General features: G+C 45.2%; 4 protein-coding genes across 5 annotated transcripts; 2 read left to right on the top strand and 2 right to left on the bottom strand.

The window, feature by feature from the left end:
• Positions 1-205: 205 nt before the first annotated feature.
• BDCG_08925 (mannose-1-phosphate guanyltransferase) lies at positions 206-3306 on the top strand. The gene is made up of 5 exons (XM_045424702.1): positions 206-755; positions 833-876; positions 968-1114; positions 1243-2119; positions 2215-3306. Exons 1-5 carry the CDS (start codon positions 749-751, stop codon positions 2232-2234), a joined length of 1095 nt encoding a protein of 364 aa, XP_045273359.1. The 5' UTR covers positions 206-748; the 3' UTR covers positions 2235-3306.
• Positions 3307-3322: 16 nt separating this feature from the next.
• BDCG_08924 (3-ketosteroid reductase) lies at positions 3323-5128 on the bottom strand. Its single transcript, XM_045424701.1, has 2 exons — positions 4857-5128; positions 3323-4782 (listed from the first exon to the last, which is right to left on the bottom strand). The coding sequence occupies exons 1-2, from the start codon at positions 4988-4990 to the stop codon at positions 3486-3488; spliced, it is 1431 nt and encodes a 476-aa protein (XP_045273358.1). The 5' UTR covers positions 4991-5128; the 3' UTR covers positions 3323-3485.
• A 1641-nt stretch (positions 5129-6769) lies between these two features.
• BDCG_08923 lies at positions 6770-8789 on the top strand. Of its 2 annotated transcripts, XM_045424700.1 has the most exons (4): positions 6770-6881; positions 7003-7070; positions 7123-7629; positions 7696-8710. In XM_045424700.1, exons 3-4 carry the CDS (start codon positions 7169-7171, stop codon positions 8351-8353), a joined length of 1119 nt encoding a protein of 372 aa, XP_045282736.1. In that variant the 5' UTR covers positions 6770-6881; positions 7003-7070; positions 7123-7168; the 3' UTR covers positions 8354-8710. The 2 variants fall into 2 exon arrangements, with proteins under 2 accessions (XP_045282736.1, XP_045282735.1); XM_045424699.1 differs by having other exon boundaries at positions 6855-7066; positions 7696-8789.
• A 982-nt stretch (positions 8790-9771) lies between these two features.
• BDCG_08922 (glycerol kinase) lies at positions 9772-16463 on the bottom strand. The gene is made up of 4 exons (XM_045424698.1): positions 15692-16463; positions 12492-15598; positions 10662-12398; positions 9772-10587 (listed from the first exon to the last, which is right to left on the bottom strand). The coding sequence occupies exons 1-2, from the start codon at positions 15922-15924 to the stop codon at positions 14182-14184; spliced, it is 1650 nt and encodes a 549-aa protein (XP_045273357.1). The 5' UTR covers positions 15925-16463; the 3' UTR covers positions 9772-10587; positions 10662-12398; positions 12492-14181.
• Between the last annotated feature and the right edge of the window lie 606 nt (positions 16464-17069).

Below are 17069 nucleotides of genomic sequence, written 5' to 3'. Positions count from 1 at the left end.
TAGGGAACATGGGATCGCCTGAGTGGAGGAGAATCTCAACAGAACTTATGCCCAATAACTCCAGGAAATTAATTACCATAACAAATGCTTCAGTTCAAAAGTTAGTGTGTTTATGAACTCCCCTCTGGAAGCTTTTAATAGGCTGGCAAATTAAAGCCAACCGGGGCTACACAAGAGCCAGTCATGGGCTGGAGTTTGATCGCCATTCGGATCAGATGACAGAAACTGGCGGCTTCTTGGATGGAAATTATAAATTATTCTTTTCTTAGCTAGTTTTTGCCCTCAAGAGGGCGCAGCAGTGGTACCTACAGCTGAGGTTGCTCGGGGACGGCACACCGCAGAGTTTGCTAGTGAATTGCCGTCGAAGGTACCTCTGGCCCGAGTCACCTCCGGCCCTGTGTCCGCTAGCGCGGTCCATGTGGCCTCGTCGCCCTTGGCTCAAACAACCACCGCATCCCATCAGAGACAGAATTCATACCACGTCGTATCTTCCTCCCCTTTCTTTCTTCACAAACACTCCCTCGACTTCCTCTCCTCCTGCGCCCCCCGACACTCCGTCCGCTCCTCTTAATACTCTCAATTCCTCTATCTGCCTCTGCCGTTTTACTGTCTTTTCTCCTCTTTGCACACACTCGTTTGCCTTACTTCCATTCTACCCCACATCACCTGTACCTTAATTTGAATCAAGGCCGGTCTCTGCTGGCCTCATATTTCCCTTTACCACCCTACCTAATATCTCGAATCAACTATGAAAGGTAAGAATTACCTGCATTCGGGATGCTCCCGACAGGGCAATTGATCCATTTGCTGACGTTCTTTTTGTGGTTTGCAGCCCTAATTCTCGTTGGGGGGTTTGGAACCCGTCTGCGACCCCTGGTACGTACGCTTCGCAAAATGCGAATCCCGTCTGTCACCTCGAAAACTGTGCGGGGGCTCCATTCGATACTTATACCTCTTTTTTACCTAGACTCTTACCCTTCCGAAGCCGCTGGTGGAGTTCGCCAACCGCCCTATGATCCTACATCAAGTTGAGAGCTTAGCTGCTGCCGGTGTAACAGATATTGTTCTCGCTGTTAATTATCGGCCAGATGTCATGGTAGCTGCGCTTGAGAAGGTACGCGTTTATTTATCCTATTGAAAGCTTAACTAGTGCTAGCTAGTCGTGCTACTGCTTGCAAAAACCAAGGGGCAAAAAGAAAAAAGAAAAAGTATGCTGATCGTTGGCGGAAATCACAATTACAGTACGAGCAAATATATAATGTAAAAATCACCTTCTCTGTCGAATCGGAGCCGTTAGGCACCGCGGGACCTCTTAAACTCGCAGAGGAGATCCTAGGAAAGGACGACAGCCCATTCTTCGTTCTCAACTCAGACGTGATTTGTGAATATCCCTTTGCAGAACTAGCTGCTTTCCACAAGAAACACGCAGACGAAGGAACAATTGTGGTGACAAAAGTGGAGGAACCTTCTAAATATGGTGTTGTGGTACATAAACCAAATCATCCATCGCGCATTGACCGCTTTGTTGAGAAGCCTGTCGAGTTCGTGGGGAACCGCATCAATGCCGGAATCTACATCCTGAACCCCAGCGTCCTGAAGCGCATTGAGCTCCGCCCTACTTCTATTGAACAGGAAACTTTCCCGGCCATATGCAAAGATGGCCAGCTTCATTCCTTTGACCTGGAAGGATTTTGGATGGACGTTGGACAGCCCAAGGATTTTCTCACGGGTACCTGCCTGTATCTTTCTTCACTCGCCAAACGCAATTCGAAATTTCTGTGCCCGCTTTCAGAGCCATACGTTTACGGAGGAAATGTGATGGTAGATCCCTCTGCTACAATTGGGAAGAACTGCCGTATTGGACCCAATGTCGTGATTGGACCGAATGTCGTGATTGGCGATGGGGTACGACTTCAGCGCTGCGTCCTACTAGAGAATAGCAAAGTCAAGGATCATGCGTGGGTAAAGTCGACGATTGTCGGGTGGAATAGCACCGTGGGTAGGTGGGCACGACTGGAAAATGTTACTGTCCTTGGGGACGATGTAACTATTGGGGACGAGGTCTACGTCAATGGAGGCTCTATTCTCCCTCACAAGAGCATTAAACAGAACGTTGACGGTATGTATTTGATCTTATTTTCTTTTTTCGATTACCTCAATTCTTCGTTAAAATACATGTATATCCCATAACTAACAACATATATATCTTAATAGTTCCGGCTATTATCATGTAACCCAACATATCCTATTACATGAGCCTTCTCTTAATTCCACTAAGAAGATCTTTTAAGCAATACCAACAACGGAGAGGACAAACTTGCCTTCATTTTTTATAATCACTTTTGACAACCTAATTTCAAGCATGGATTGGAGTCGTTCTGTGCAGATAATTATCAACGGCGCGCGAGGTGTGGAGGTATGTTACGTGTTGGACGCGAAACGTCAAAGAGGTGGGTGCAGGGTGCGTGGGTTTGTCTGGATCGAATCAAAGGTAATACAAATAAAACGGGACGTTCAAAAACGGGTGGGTTATGCCTATAGAGCGGCGGGCAGGGTGTTGATGAGGTTGACATTTTTGCTTTTCCTTCCTGATGTTATTTATTTATTCCCCCTTTTCTTTTCTTTCCTTTTTTTTAAATACGTTACTAGCTCATTCATGTCCGATGAGTGAAAAAATATCTTCCGCGGCCCAACTTTTTGTTCTCATGGTTTTTGTCGGTTCTCAACTCCTTCGAGAGATCCCATATGCTCATAATCTCCCTTGTTCACATATTGCATGCGTCGTTTTCTCCGCTCCATTTTCTGACTTGGTTCTGCGTTTTTGCCTGGGGTTCAGGAACCTAATTCTTCTATTTTAGTTTTCCTTCGTACATTCTCCTTTTTCCATTTTCCTCCACCTCTGTAGTGTATCTTGCTTCCCCTTTCTTGCCTTACATATATATATATTGCTTTTGTTTGCCTGATATACTGCAAGATCTGGCTCGAATTTTAATCTTAGTTTAATTTACTTAGTGGATCCTCCTCTCTGGTGTGTAATTTATCCTTTTATTTCAGGATCTGGACCATGTTTCACATTCCAGGGCGCATACCTACCACATGGGGTTCATATCATATACGCAGTAAGGGTAGGTCTCGTATGAAAAGCAAGCCAGAAAATCATAAAATGTGAGAAACAATAAAGATTTCTTCGGATATCTGTGTATCACAATTAAACCCGCTTAGAGGTATTATCTAGATTACAATGTAAGCGCCATATACGTGGAGCGGGTATATTACAATAATTAAAAAGGCTTCAAAAAAAAAAAAAAAAAAAAAAAAAAAAAAAAAAAAAAGACATTGCGCCCGAAATAGAGAGACCCTGGAACAACCCCAAAACGGAGGAAAACCAAGCCGTATATCCAAACATGCCTCACCAACGGGGACCAACCTTTCCTCGCAAGCCAACGCATGGAATGACCCTGATCTCATTAGAACGAACAAAATTACTACAGCCCACTCAAGATCCCCCTTGCCTCCTCCTCCTTCTCCAAAATCTTCTCCCACCGCACCCTCAACTCCTCCATTTCCCGCCAACACCTCCTCCCCAGCTCCTCAAACTCCACCTTCTCCTCCGCCGTCAAATCCGTCGCCCCGTCCTTCCTTCTCCGCTTCTTGTCACCCTCCAACACAGCAGCACCAACCACCCCACCATACCCCCAGCCCTCCACCTCGGTGGACACAGCGCTTTGCCGACCCAGCCGGTCACTGGACGATCCCCATTTCGGTTTCCCGCCACCTAAACGCGCGTACACGCCCTCAGCAGCGTCCAGTACAGACTGTGGCGTGAGCGCTAGCCATACGGGAGCGCAGGCGCCGCTGTAGGTTGAGATGGTGTGCCAGGGTGATCCGAGCATGCGGGCGAGCCAGAATGCGGCGATCATGGCGTAGAAGAGGGGGGGAAGGAGAGGCATGATGCCGGTGCCGCAGATGCCTGGGTGGGCGATGTAGATTTGTGGTTTTGAGTGTGCGGTGGTGCGGTTTGGATTCCTGGTTCTATTCTGCTGTAGTTTTGCAGTGGCAGAAGGGTTAGATGTGGATAAGTAGCTGTCAACCCACGGCGAGGACCCTGGGAGATCTGAGGTCAGGGCGAGGACGTCCGTGAGGCGTTTGGAAGACTGGTAGGCGCATCGGGTATTTAGGGCTTGGAGGTCTGAGAGGTCGAGATCTGCACTTGTAGCTTCGAGGCTGGATATCCAGATGATACGGCCTGGAGTTACTTCGGAGGCAGAGAGCAGGGGCATCAATGCGTGCGAGAGCATGTAGTGTCCAAAAACATTCGAGCAGAACACGTTTCCCAGCGGAGGCTCGTCAGGCTGCGACGTCTGTTTCTTCACTAGCACCCCCTTGGAACTAAGTGTAAATTCTGCCGGGTACGTGACTGCGTTCACCAAGTCTGTCAAGACAAGATATATCGCTTTGAACCAATTGATGCCCGTGAACCCGGCGATTCCAGCATTGAGGATGACAGCGTCCAGTTTCGGGAGGGATGTCAGCAGCCGTCGCGACAGGGCGCGCACTGACAGCAAATTGGCCAGATCAACATGTTCCGGCCTGAGGGTCACACGGTCCTTGCACGTTCTGTATTTGGTGGCAGAGCCATTGAGGTGTGCTTGGAGTTGGGAGAGGGTTTCGGCACTCTTTTTGGAGCTGCGGGAGGTAAATAAGAGTGTTAAGGACTTGGATTCTGGGCGTGTTGCGAAGAATTCATCAATTGCGCGGCAGCAAATAGAGAATCCTAGGCCACTGTGGCAGTTCGGAGGAAAATGGCATTAGCGAAAAATTAACAGGAGAGCTGGGCAGCTTGTTTTGATGCCTACCTGTTTGTGCCTGTCACTAAAATGTAAGTTTCATCAGACTCTCTGGAATCTGGCGGGTTATTATCGGAATCCATTGCAATTGACGTCGTCTGTCGTTTAGGCAAGAAACAGGATCGGATCCGGCAGTGGAACATATCAAACGATTTTCTGGGCGATGTCGCTTCTCATTATTGGCGGGAGGCGATCGCTCTGCAACATTAGTAAGCATTCAGAAGGGGCTTGACACATTTCTCAGTAATTCCACATTCAATCGAACTCCAATTCAAAACAACTTGGAATTAATTTTACTCATACGCACCAAGCACCCGAGAGGTCTGCAGCTATTAGGACGTACCTAGGCAAACTTTATTTCTTCAGGTTAGGGTGGACCCGTGAAACTGACCTCTGTAACAAGGATTGTTAACATGTTGTCTCCGCCTTCTAGTCACCGTCCGTTGATGGTATTCATTGTGAAGATTATCATCGATCTGACTGGGTCTTATCTTCCCTTGATGATAGTGTTTCTTTCACCAGGCGCTCAATTGCTAATGCAGTGGATGCAAGCGAGAATCGCACCGTGTCTGTTGCATCTTTTCCTTACAAGTTAGACCCTCACATACAAGCTTGGAGGCCAGTTATGCTACATTGGTCCCGCCAGATGTTACTGATCAACAGCTGTCATCTCTCATGGGGCTTGGAGGGCTTGTAAGTCCTATGCAATGTTTGCGCCTCCATGTTGGCCGTTGTTTTGTTGGTAGTTGACTTGAAGCTGCGTTATTTTGAGAGCTTTCTCCTCACATAGCGGGGTATCCCTGACATATTCTGCCCAATCCGGCTGAGATACTTCTGACATCTTTGGTGCATGTTGTTTTGTTTTGTTTTGCTTGTTTGTTTGTTTTGATTCTTTTTCTTTCTATCCGAGTTGTATGCTATTGATGGATTCTAATGCCACTTTGTTGTGAGATTATTTCTATTGAAAACCCATTGCGTTGTTGAGCGCGATTTGATTTCATCGAAGACATTTACGCGTCATTTGTTATTGAGTCTTTCTTGCTCCGTTTCTCAACTCTCTCGACTTGGTGTCTCATTTCTCCTAATAGTCTATTGTCGTGTTAAAGCAAACACTGCTTGATTTTTGTTCAAAAGTTGAATGGTTACTCATATAATGTGTTAAACACGCGACACGGCGGGTGCTCAGATGCCATTTTGCTCCTGGCTTCTATTGAGGCCAACAGTTTCATTTACTCAGACACTATATACTCCGTACATTGTTCCCTTGAATACAAATTGACCGTTTTATGCCAAAAACAACCTTAATTTAGTGAGCATAAATGATATTAAGGTTTGTCACGTGATTAACTAGTGTATACTCTAATTTCTCGAACAACCTTGAACTAACTTCATCCGCTCATTTGTTTTGAATGTATGTACATGTACAAGAGTCTTTCCATTATTCTTTCTACTCTATTGTTACTATGAGTATGTAATGACAAAATGACATCTTCCACCATAACAGATGTGTGACTATGTAGTTCCATGATACCTAATTTGAACGCATTGGCCCAAATGATGCAACTGACAAGCAAATAAAATATTATTCTGCCATACATTAACATACTTTCTCATCTCTTTGACTGTATTTCTTATTCAATAACGCAGTTAAATGCAAAGATCTTTGTTTACCAGGTGGAGTCCCCTTGGAATGTGGTGGCGTTACTTCCACAAAGCGGCTTAGAACCTGGCGAGCGCCGGAAGCGGCAATGAGCTAGATAGCTTGTATTTCTAGAGTCCTTCTATCTAGATCCTTTAAGCAAACCCATTTATTGGCCAAGTTCTTTCTTATGGCGCTTGCAGCGCCGAGCCCCAGGCATCCGTTGCCGGCTTATGGATTTAGATGTGGAGCATCCACTCGACTTTATGCGCTCAATCTCTCTGTCAATACTGTGGGTTATGTTTAATCCCTACCAAGCAATGACAGCTATACTACTGTTTGTTTACACACACACACACACAGTTTCCATAGCAATTTAAATTTTACTATCTCATGTAAGTACATATTTGGTGACATTCTTTCCCGCAGTCTCCTTAAGGATCACATCTCTCGATTTATTCTCAGCTGAAACACTACGTTATGGGTGAAATAAGTCTCTAACACTCGTACTTACAGTGGAATATATTTCATTGTCACATAGATTGATTATTGTTTCGGGTTCCATAAGCCTCTCTGTCTTGTATGTCAGTTTTCCTTGCGGGAGATAACTTGGTACACATCTAATTTCTACGACAGGGAACAGCTATTAAGCGGCTTGAGATATCAGAAGATATCAAAGTGAATGGTTGATTTCCCCCTAGCCATTCCCAATATTCCCGATATTATAGACCGTATCTTTCAACGAAGAATGGAAGTTCCAGCCGGCAAATATTCCGGCCCAGGGATCATTATGGGACACCCAACTATATCAGTTACAACTTTTGGCCCTTCCCTAATACCCACCCGCTCTGGAGCCTTTCCATCGGCCTTTGTCACCAGTATATCTACTACTTCGATGGACAAGAGTTCTGGAACCTTAGGCTCACGAGATCTTGGGCCTGGAATAGTGATCGGGTCCTGCACATGGCCGACTGAAGATACTACCGTCACGGATTCGAACAATCATATAACAGTCTATTCCCGGATTGTCTGTAGGGATAATGAAGAACACACCTGTTGCCCAGTTGAGGGGAAGCCAGGCGCCCCTCTCTCAGCCTGCCCACAGGGCTATGTGGTCGCAGAGGAGAACGCATGTTGCCCAACGTAAGTATGAAGTCTTTGCTTTCCAGAAAGCCATTGGACGATTGACACTAAGAAGCTCTGTGCCAGTGGTTGGTCCGTTTTTAGTACTCTTCTCGGAACACAAACCCCCTGCTATAGCCAATTTTCAACAGTTGTACCCCCCGTCGCAACTGCAAGCGTAGACACCGATACCACAACCATCCGCACAGCTCTATTCGCTAAGAAATATGATCTTGTTCCCTCGCAAACCGCGCGGCCTTCGGCATCGCCTACTTCGTCAGCGCCTTTGGAGTCGCCTTCGAAGCCTTCAGAACAAGCGCTCTCAAATCCACGGCGGCTGAACGAGAGAGAAATTGTCGGGGTAGTCATTGGCTCCGCATGTGGCGCCCTGCTTATTTTAGGGGTTACACTCCTTCTTCTACGCAGATGGAAACGCCGCCAGAATTCGATCCCCAAAATCACTGTGGATGACCTAATTCGCCAACCGACAAAAGGCACCCATGAACTCGCCCCAACTGACAATCAATACCCAACCAAGCAAGCTCAGGGTGACTCGTGGACGACTAGAGCAACTCAGAGTATCCATACTGGTCCCGCGAATAGCAATCCCCATATATCGATGGCATATTCGACAGAAATGGCTCCCACCATTCGGGCTGTCGAACCACAAGAGCTCCCTGGCAATACGTTTATTAATGAATACCACCCGGCTTATCGAAATGATCCGTGTCCATGGAGAACTTAATCTTTGTTCCTTTGTTCCTCATGAAACTTATTTCTTTTCTTTCTACGGGTTTTATTTTTTGTTATAACATAACCCCGATACTATATAAAGTTAATACGCAAGTCACAAAGCCATACTGACAATAGCTTCTGCATGTCTAAAACGAGGAGACTCCCAAATCATTTTACTCATGCTATTTTATTATTCATAGTTAAATTTACACCCCTCTAAATAATTTTTACCGATTTCGGTCTACGGCAGCCAGTGAACACACGAAAGCTGCGCCCAAAACTTCGCACGGAATCTCTGAGAAAAACGATTCACGTTACTTGAAACAATCGTAAGAATTCCACGTTTTCGCTTCAATATAATATTTTGTGCCCGCAGTAACTCGCTTTGAAGAAACCACTGGTAGGGCTGGGCAAACCAGTTCGAAAAGAATTTGCAGAAATAGTGCGTGACGACTAGATGACCCCTGATTGCAACTGAGCCCGTCGTAATAGTAATATATATATCAAAATAAATAGACTCCCCAGCTCCAAAATGGAACGGAATTTAGAGTAAATTAAGCAAGAGGGTTTATAAGCTGTATGCTAGTCCTCTTTCCTTGGCCAGTAAGGGCCGTCCGTCACTGTTGCTGCTATTGCCATTGCCTATAAACGTTTATATAATTATAATAATACAAAGAAGTATAATCAGAAACATAAAAAGAACATAGTGTTTAACATTAAAAGAATATAATAATAAGTAAACTAGTTAATAAAATTAATAAAATTAATATTTATTAATTTTTTACTTCTTATTATCTCTTTTCTGTTTCACCTTTTTTATTAACTGCAATCTCTGCATAATCTGCTACTATGAAATATAACACTTTTACTACTCATATTAATATTTTTCATTTTTTCACACTCTGTATATTATCACTTACTTCATATATTAAACTATCAATTTTTTCTTCTCATTATTTTAAGTTATTTTGGCATGATTTCAACACCTGTATTTTCTCCTATATAATCAACTCTTGACCTGTATTTAACATCATGCAAGAACTCATCATAAGCTCTGCTTGTATATGAGTATAATGAAAGAAGAAGAAGAAGAATAATAATAATAAAGTGAAAGTCTGAAGAAAGAAAGAATGAAGAGGTGATGAAGAGATCAGAGGCACAAAAGGAAAAGAAAAGAGAGGGAAAACAGAAAAGCCAAAGAAAAGCAGAAAAACAAGCAATTGAAGTAGAGACACAAAAGAATGAGCTCAGATCTACATTGCCACCAAGAGTGCTTATGCAAGCCACGGAAACTCTTGTCTCAATGTCCCATTTTTGACACTTGCATTGCATGCCTCACACATGTTCTGTTGTGAGGAAAGTGGAGAATAATGTATGTATACATTATTGGATGAGTTGCTTTGGAAGAAACTAAGGAGGAAGAAGTAGAAGGATTAGGGTGAGAAGGATATATTTGAGAACTACCTGCTAGGGTAGATAGTTGATATTCTCCCTCTACTGATAAGATTGACCCTGTTGACAAGTGAAACGGGAAGAAACTAGTTAACTTTATCCCTTGTACATACATGTACTATACATTCTCCCCTTCATACAAATTGTATGAGCACTCACCTTATCATCTCCACAACAACATCTTGAGAGCCTTTCCCTTACATCAAACCTAGATCAGGACCCCTCTACAATCTAGTCACTTAGAAAACGGTAGAGATATAAGCACTAGACGCTGGGGGAGAGGAGGGGCAGTGCCCAGTTCACTTTCCTACATTGAAAATGGAACAAATGCAACCTATCATATATCAAAAACCTTCATACGGCCCGGCCCCTCGCTCCCCGATCCGTCCACCCCGTCCACCGCCACCAACAGCAACCCCTCGGTTCCAGTCTCAAAAGTTGAAGGCTTGAAGCCTGGCCCCGCTGGATCCTCCTGCGTGCGTGCTTGCGTGCATACAACATACATGCATGCATACATGCATGTAAGTGTGCCCAGTCTGCAAGCCCCTGATCCCGTTTCTCATCGACAAAAATTGTGTAGGCTACTGCTGGCTAACCGCTGCCCGCACGGGTCTTCTTCCTATCTGTGCGGGTGCAGGTGGATTAGATGTTAGTCTGGGTGGAAGCGAGGGACATTGAGGTGGTATTGGATGACTTTTCTGATGTCTCCCTTGTGGAAGAACCGGAGGGGGACCCGGGGTGGGATACCCCACGCTTAGTATGCAGCGCACATGTGTCTATGCGTGCCTAAGGCTAAAAGGTTTTTGCATCAGCAACCACTTAATTGGCTCATGTCACATGGGGGAGAAGGGAAGCAGAGCACAAACCTTGAACGAGGCGTAGATGGAGAAGGAAAAATGATAAATCGAGTGAAAAGGGGGGGAAGGACAAGAAAGGAAGTTGCTATCTTGCCCAGGTAGAGGACTAGATCTTCGGGGGTATTGGCTGAAAGCTTTAGTAGGTGCACCGGAGAAAATATGGAACGAGATAACAGTGCCGCAAACGCATGTGTCGTATTTTGTGAAGAGGACGTGGGGTATCAAACCAGCAGAAAAGTAAGGGGAAAATTACATACAAAACCACATTGAAAATAAAAAGGGGAAAAAAGAGCCCATCTCAAAGTAGGACGCACCAACCTCGATGGGGATATTCGCGCACTACTTGTTAGAAATACAATCCCTTACATGTGGTTTTTTTTTTTTTTTTTTTTTTTTTGCCCTATGCTCCTTTATTCCCCCCCCCCCCCTTCAGGGCGGGTGAGACGATGATGGGGAGTGCGAGGAGCAGGCAGAGGAGGGAAAGAAGGTTTGGTGGCGGGTGCCATATTCATTAATCGTCATAATGTGTCTTATGCCTATTCCCTTTCTTTCTTCCTCGTTGCTCCTTGTTTCATTTTACCTTTCCCAACTTTCCCAATTCCCCTTTTTCCCTCCAGATAAGAACGTGAGGAGAGAAGGGAGGGAGGGATGACGAGGAGAACTACAACGACGATAGCGATAGGCAGGAATGCAAATAGGGGGCCCGTATCTCTTGGGAGTGGTGGAGATAGAAAACCTCTACCATGAGACCACAGATGTCAGAAACAGAGCGGTAATCGAGCTCCTCAGCAAAGATAATAGGGAAAAGAAAGTGTAAGCCCAAACAAATTCCGATTTGCAAGAGAGTAAATTTTAGGAGTAATGGGGGAAGATGGTCAAAAGCCCGACATTAAGAAAGGGCAATAACCCAAAAATCTAGACAGAGGAAAAAACATCAATAATGGCCCCTTTTACTCCGTACTTGTGTGACCTACAAATTGCAGAAAGGGACCAAAAAAAGAAAAAGCCAAACTAAAAGTAGCGAAATATGCCGGCCCCTAAAAATAAACCAAAAAGAAAAGACAAAGCGAGAAAAAAGTAAAACAGGAGAACACTGTGATTGGACAAAAACGGATCGACATCTTCAATCAGCCTTGGTTTTCTTTTCCCCGTCAACTCTTTGTCGCCTATGTCGTGCGTTGTCCGGAGTTGCACCATTATTTTTGACCACGGCTTGAGCCAGCCAGACCCTGAAAAACTGCCAGCACCCCAAATAGGCCCAGTTGACAAAAGCAGGGTTCAAGACCACCCGCCGGCCGATTTGATCTCACCTTGTTAATTAGTAGGTTCGTATCGATGTCATGAAGAGAGGAGAACTGGTGGGGTGACGAAATAATGCAAAATTTTATGCAGGAATCATTGATGGTGGTAGCTATGAGGAAAAATTTTCTCGGTCACATTTTTCAAGGGGGGAATTATCGGGTTTTCTTTTTCATGACGAGGTGGAGGGGCCCGAAGACGAAGGCACGGATCTTCTTTTCTTCGATTCCGCACAGGAACCTAGGGACAAAAATGATCAATTAATACTTGAGGTACAGTCATAACGTAGGTTTGGCCATGTTCACAACATATTTTCCCAACATATACAGCACATTGTGTGTCTCCAGTGAGCACAAATCAAACACTGCCGATAAGGGACGAGGGGTGAAGGTCGAGCAGATGACGGACGACGGAATTTACGTACTGCATTCTTTCGGAGCGGTTTCCCTAATCCCGTGATTGCTTCACTCAGTACAATTCTGATGTCCAGGGCTCTCTTTTCTTATGCATTGGTTAAAAAGAAAATGTGTTCAAACATACCGCGAGATCACATTTGGCGGGCATCGTATCTGTGTTTGATGATATTCGGAGCACCAGGCGTAAACCAAGTACAACTTGTGACCACAACTGTGAGTCAACTCTCTATAATCGCACATCTTTCCTATGTAAAAGTGGTAACGAAAACAAGGCTTTGTTCTTAGCTAGGCGTATGAGTGGTAAGTCAGAGGTACTGGCTGCTAGGAGACAAATTTGAGCAGGAGCAGTAGCGGTTCTGATCCATGCCTTTTAAATGATTTCTCTCAGCGGAAAACAAATGAAGGTCAATTTGATGGCCCAGGTGCAAGGGAAACATCCTTAAACATGCAACGCTGAAGTGGTTGTTGCCTCTCAAGAGAGCTCAGCGTATTTCCTCCGGTTCGGATAATGACGCTGAACCTATCCATATCGTAGGTTCCAGTCCATATATACCAGGAAACAAAAGCCGCTCGCTGCTGTGGAACACAACGAAGATATGTAAGGGAAGTATATCATTAAGACCAAATCTTGGAAACTTTCCAGCACAAGGACCGAAGGTGGTAACTAGCTTCCGAGCATGCGTGCTGAGTGATCAGTTAAGAGACAAAGTAAAACGAAACCGGCAGTTCACACTATCATTGCCAAACGAACAAATGGGAAGGTAATATAAGAGTGCGGAGCTTCAACTAGCAGGGTTTATCAGTCATGGCGGTGATCCACCCCCCTTCCCTAAGGCTTGTTGTCCCGGCGTCCCAAACTGGCCTGCGCGGGAGAAGCCGTCCGTCGTGGCGTTTTTGTTTCTTTTGTTTCCCCTTTTGCTTTTGAGAGTCAAACAGCTCGCTGTAGTAAGTAATATGATTCATGCAGGGCTAAAGGTTGAAGATTCAATTCTTGTCTCTTCCACCCACCCGCCGCGCCCTGCATGCATAAGGTGGTTTTCTCCTTCTCTTGATATGAGAAATAGCTCCTTGCCACCGACGGGACACCAAGCTAAGTACTGTTTTGTCACCAACAAGAAGGGGAATATCCTTTAACTCTGATTGCTTAATCCCCGGCACAACAGGCCTGTTTCCGAATGCTTGTAAACCCTGTTATCGTGCAGATATTCCCTCCTTGTGCATCGACGTTACCGACCAACTAGCCCAATTGCGGTCGTGCGGTCGACACAGTCCACTGAGACGCAGGCAAACGATCATTCGATGTTGTAACCGAGTCGTAATCACGGAGTGAGAAGGCGAGGATGGACTTCAGGAATCACAAGAATGCTGTCCGAGGAACGCGGAACGAGCAGAAAAGCGAAAGGCACCCCCCCTCCCCCCTGCCTCCAACGAGACTCGTCTTATGCCATGTAGTAAACATCCAGCACAACCTAAGCACAACCTTATCAGATAACACCCCGTGGCTATCTAACACGCTGACACAACGACACAAGGCGGCCTCTTTCACAATTTCGGAGTGCAGAGCGGCAGAACCAGTGCAACGGGAACCAATCTATTACGAACATTTGCATCAAACCAATAATAGAACAACTGACTATTAAGCATCTACACGAGAAAGGTATATTCGCAAAAGGAAAATTAAAAATGAGAATATGGGTATCCAAAGGAGCATCCTACCTGCTATGCTTGACAAAGATATTATAAAAAAACAAAGGTGAGTGGACGTGGACAAACAACTCCACCAACAAAACAATCGTTCGTTCATTGTTCAACAATCACATCGACTGGATTGCATTATTGTCTAGCCAACCTCGAGACATTTCGACGGCTTTCGACCATTGTTTATACATCCTCGAGCTTTCTGATTCAGTTATTTGGGGTTTGAAGACCGTCCTACTCGACATGTTCATTCCTCGTAATGCATCAAGGTCCTTAAAGATGCCAATCGCGTATCCCGCCGCAATAGCAGCACCTAGCGCGGTAATCTCGTGCATCCGTGGCCGTTCAATTGGCATTTGGATAATATCCGATTGGGACTGCATGCATATGTCGCTAGCAGACAGCCCGCCATCGACCGTCAGCTCCTTCAGCTTCTCGCCGCTGTCTTTCTCCATTGCATCTAGGATTGCTTTGGTCTGGAAGCACACAGCTTCCAATGTTGCCCTGGCTATGTGTCCTCGTTGCGTGTGCTGAGAGATGCCGAAAATTGTGCCTTTTGCATCATCAATCCAGTAAGGAGCAAATAATCCGCTGAAAGCAGTAACGAATACACATCCACCCGAATCAGGCACAGTGGCAGCTTCGTCGTTGATTTTCCTTGCATCCCTGAAGAAGCCTAAGTTGTTCATTAGAAAGCTGACACCACTTCCAGCAACCGCAATACTTCCTTCCAAGGCATATACAGGTGATTCGCCTAATTGATATCCAACTGTTGCAAGTAGACCATGCTTAGATATTACGGGTGACTTCCCCACATTATAGAGAAGGAAGCAGCCGGTCCCGTAAGTGTTTTTAGCTTGGCCAGGCGAGAAAGCACAGTGGCCAATCAATGCAGCGGATTGGTCTCCAAGACAGCTCGTTATTTTGATGCCTTTCAAGGGGCCAGCCGCCATTGAACCAAATGCCGATTCGTGGGCAGAAGCAATAATTTTCGGGAGCTTTATTTTCGAGCGATCAATCTCAAAAAAGTTAAGCAAGGTCTCATCATACTTGAGAGAGTGCAGATTTGTGAACATGGTTCTAGAGGCATTGGTCACATCTGTGACGAAGACGTCGTTCTTTTTCCCGCCGTTTAGATTGTAGATGAGCCAAGTATCAACAGTTCCGAATGCTAATCGACCATCGTCGTATGCCTTTTTCACATCAGGGATATTTCGAAGGAGCCAAACCAGCTTGGCAGAGGAAGAATAAGTTGAGAGTGGAAGCCCACATATCTCTTGCAGCTTGTCCGCCCCCTCTTTTGACTTTAGCTCTCTAACCAACGATGTGGTCCGCGTGTCTGGCCATGCGATCGCATTATTTAGCGGTTTTCCCGTCTCCCAATCCCATACGACTGTGGTTTCGCGTTGGCTGGTTAGACCTATTGTCTGAATATCTGCGATTGAGAAACCTTTGGAGGTAAAGGCCCTGGTTGCCTGTTCAATGCATTTCTCCACCGAGGAGACTATTTCTTCTGGGTCCTGTTCATGCCACCTGCAAAATCAGATATAGAATATTTCTTCTTGTCAGCTGCGATCGTCCCTTGTGCCCTTCACGCATCGACAAGGGAGGGGCAACCTCGCCTACCCAGAACGCTCGCAAATGCGACTTAGTTCCACCTGATGGGAAGCCACTAGATTGCCTTCGTCATCAAAGATAATGAACCTCGATGAAGTGGTGCCTTGGTCAATGGCACCTATATATCGCCCTGACTTTGGGTGCTGTGGTTGATCAGATGGCTTCGAGGCCGCTTGGCTATCGCTCTCCGTGTCGAGGAGGTCCGTGGATAGGACGTGTTTGAGGACGAAATCGCGTATCATACCGTACGAATTTTGTCCAGAATACCGGGAGGTCAGGTCCAACGAGGATATCGAACAGAATTTCGTGTGATCTATTTAGTGCGATTCTAGGATTTTCCAGGCCGCTCAGAGAATGAATCAGGCTTTACAATCCGGCAACAGGGAGGACAAGTGAGTGAAAGTATGGTAGATTGGGGGGAAGATGGGGATAAATTCAGCCGATGAAGAGGAGAAGGGAAGATGAAGAAAAGGAAGAGGGAGGCGCGGAGCAGAAATGGTAATGATGGTGGTTGTGGCGGACGTGGAGAGTACTCATGACGCCGAGCACGAGATGTTGGACGACTCGGCGGAGTTGGAGACTGGTTAAGGCGTGGGGCAAGCCGCCAGATAGCCTTTGGCTCGACCAACTTGTCCATATAGTTACTAACATTAACCTGCTGAATCGCGTCTTATATATATATATATATATGTGTGTGTACAGTACATACATTAATGCCAAGGGGAGAGCAGCGGTGATAGAAGGAAGAATGGGGATGTGTTAGGGCCCTTAGGGGTGTTATATATATCAACAAAAATATATAAGTAAGTCCCAACAGCACACGCGCCCTCGGAATTTTATAGAAACAGCCAAGTTCTGCTTGGTGCTAGTTAGTCACTCGCATATCTACGCGGGCCAGGGGTAATTTCCTGCATTTTTAGCTACTTCTTGGGATTTGCAAATAGGCTAGCTTTCGCCCGCTACCCGCCCGCTAGGCCATGGCGTTCATCCATTGCCTCACATACGGAGTAGTCAGTAACCGTGCCATGCTTACTCACTCTCTGTAGTGAGTGTGCCACAGCATACAGAAAACCACACTGTAAAGAAAATATTTTCAATATCTTTATTCTTCATCTTCAAATAATCATCATTAATTATAATCATGTCTAAATCTTCTAATTACACTGAGAAGCAGTTGCAAAGAGCTGTTGATATATATAAAAGTAATTCAAAATTAAAAATCACATCTCTATTATGAGAATTCAAAGTCTCATATGTTATCTTGTATGAGAGAATCAATGAGAAGAAATCAAGAACTATGAGAGTTTCACTGAATTGAGCATTGAATAACAGCTAGAAAGAGGTAATTAAGATATGAATTCATTAATTGAACATTAATTTTTGTTCA

This window comes from Blastomyces dermatitidis, assembly GCF_000003525.1.
Source record: "Blastomyces dermatitidis ER-3 genomic scaffold supercont1.12, whole genome shotgun sequence".
Classification (NCBI taxonomy): domain Eukaryota; kingdom Fungi; phylum Ascomycota; class Eurotiomycetes; order Onygenales; family Ajellomycetaceae; genus Blastomyces; species Blastomyces dermatitidis.
This window is presented reverse-complemented; position numbering and strand designations above follow the sequence as displayed.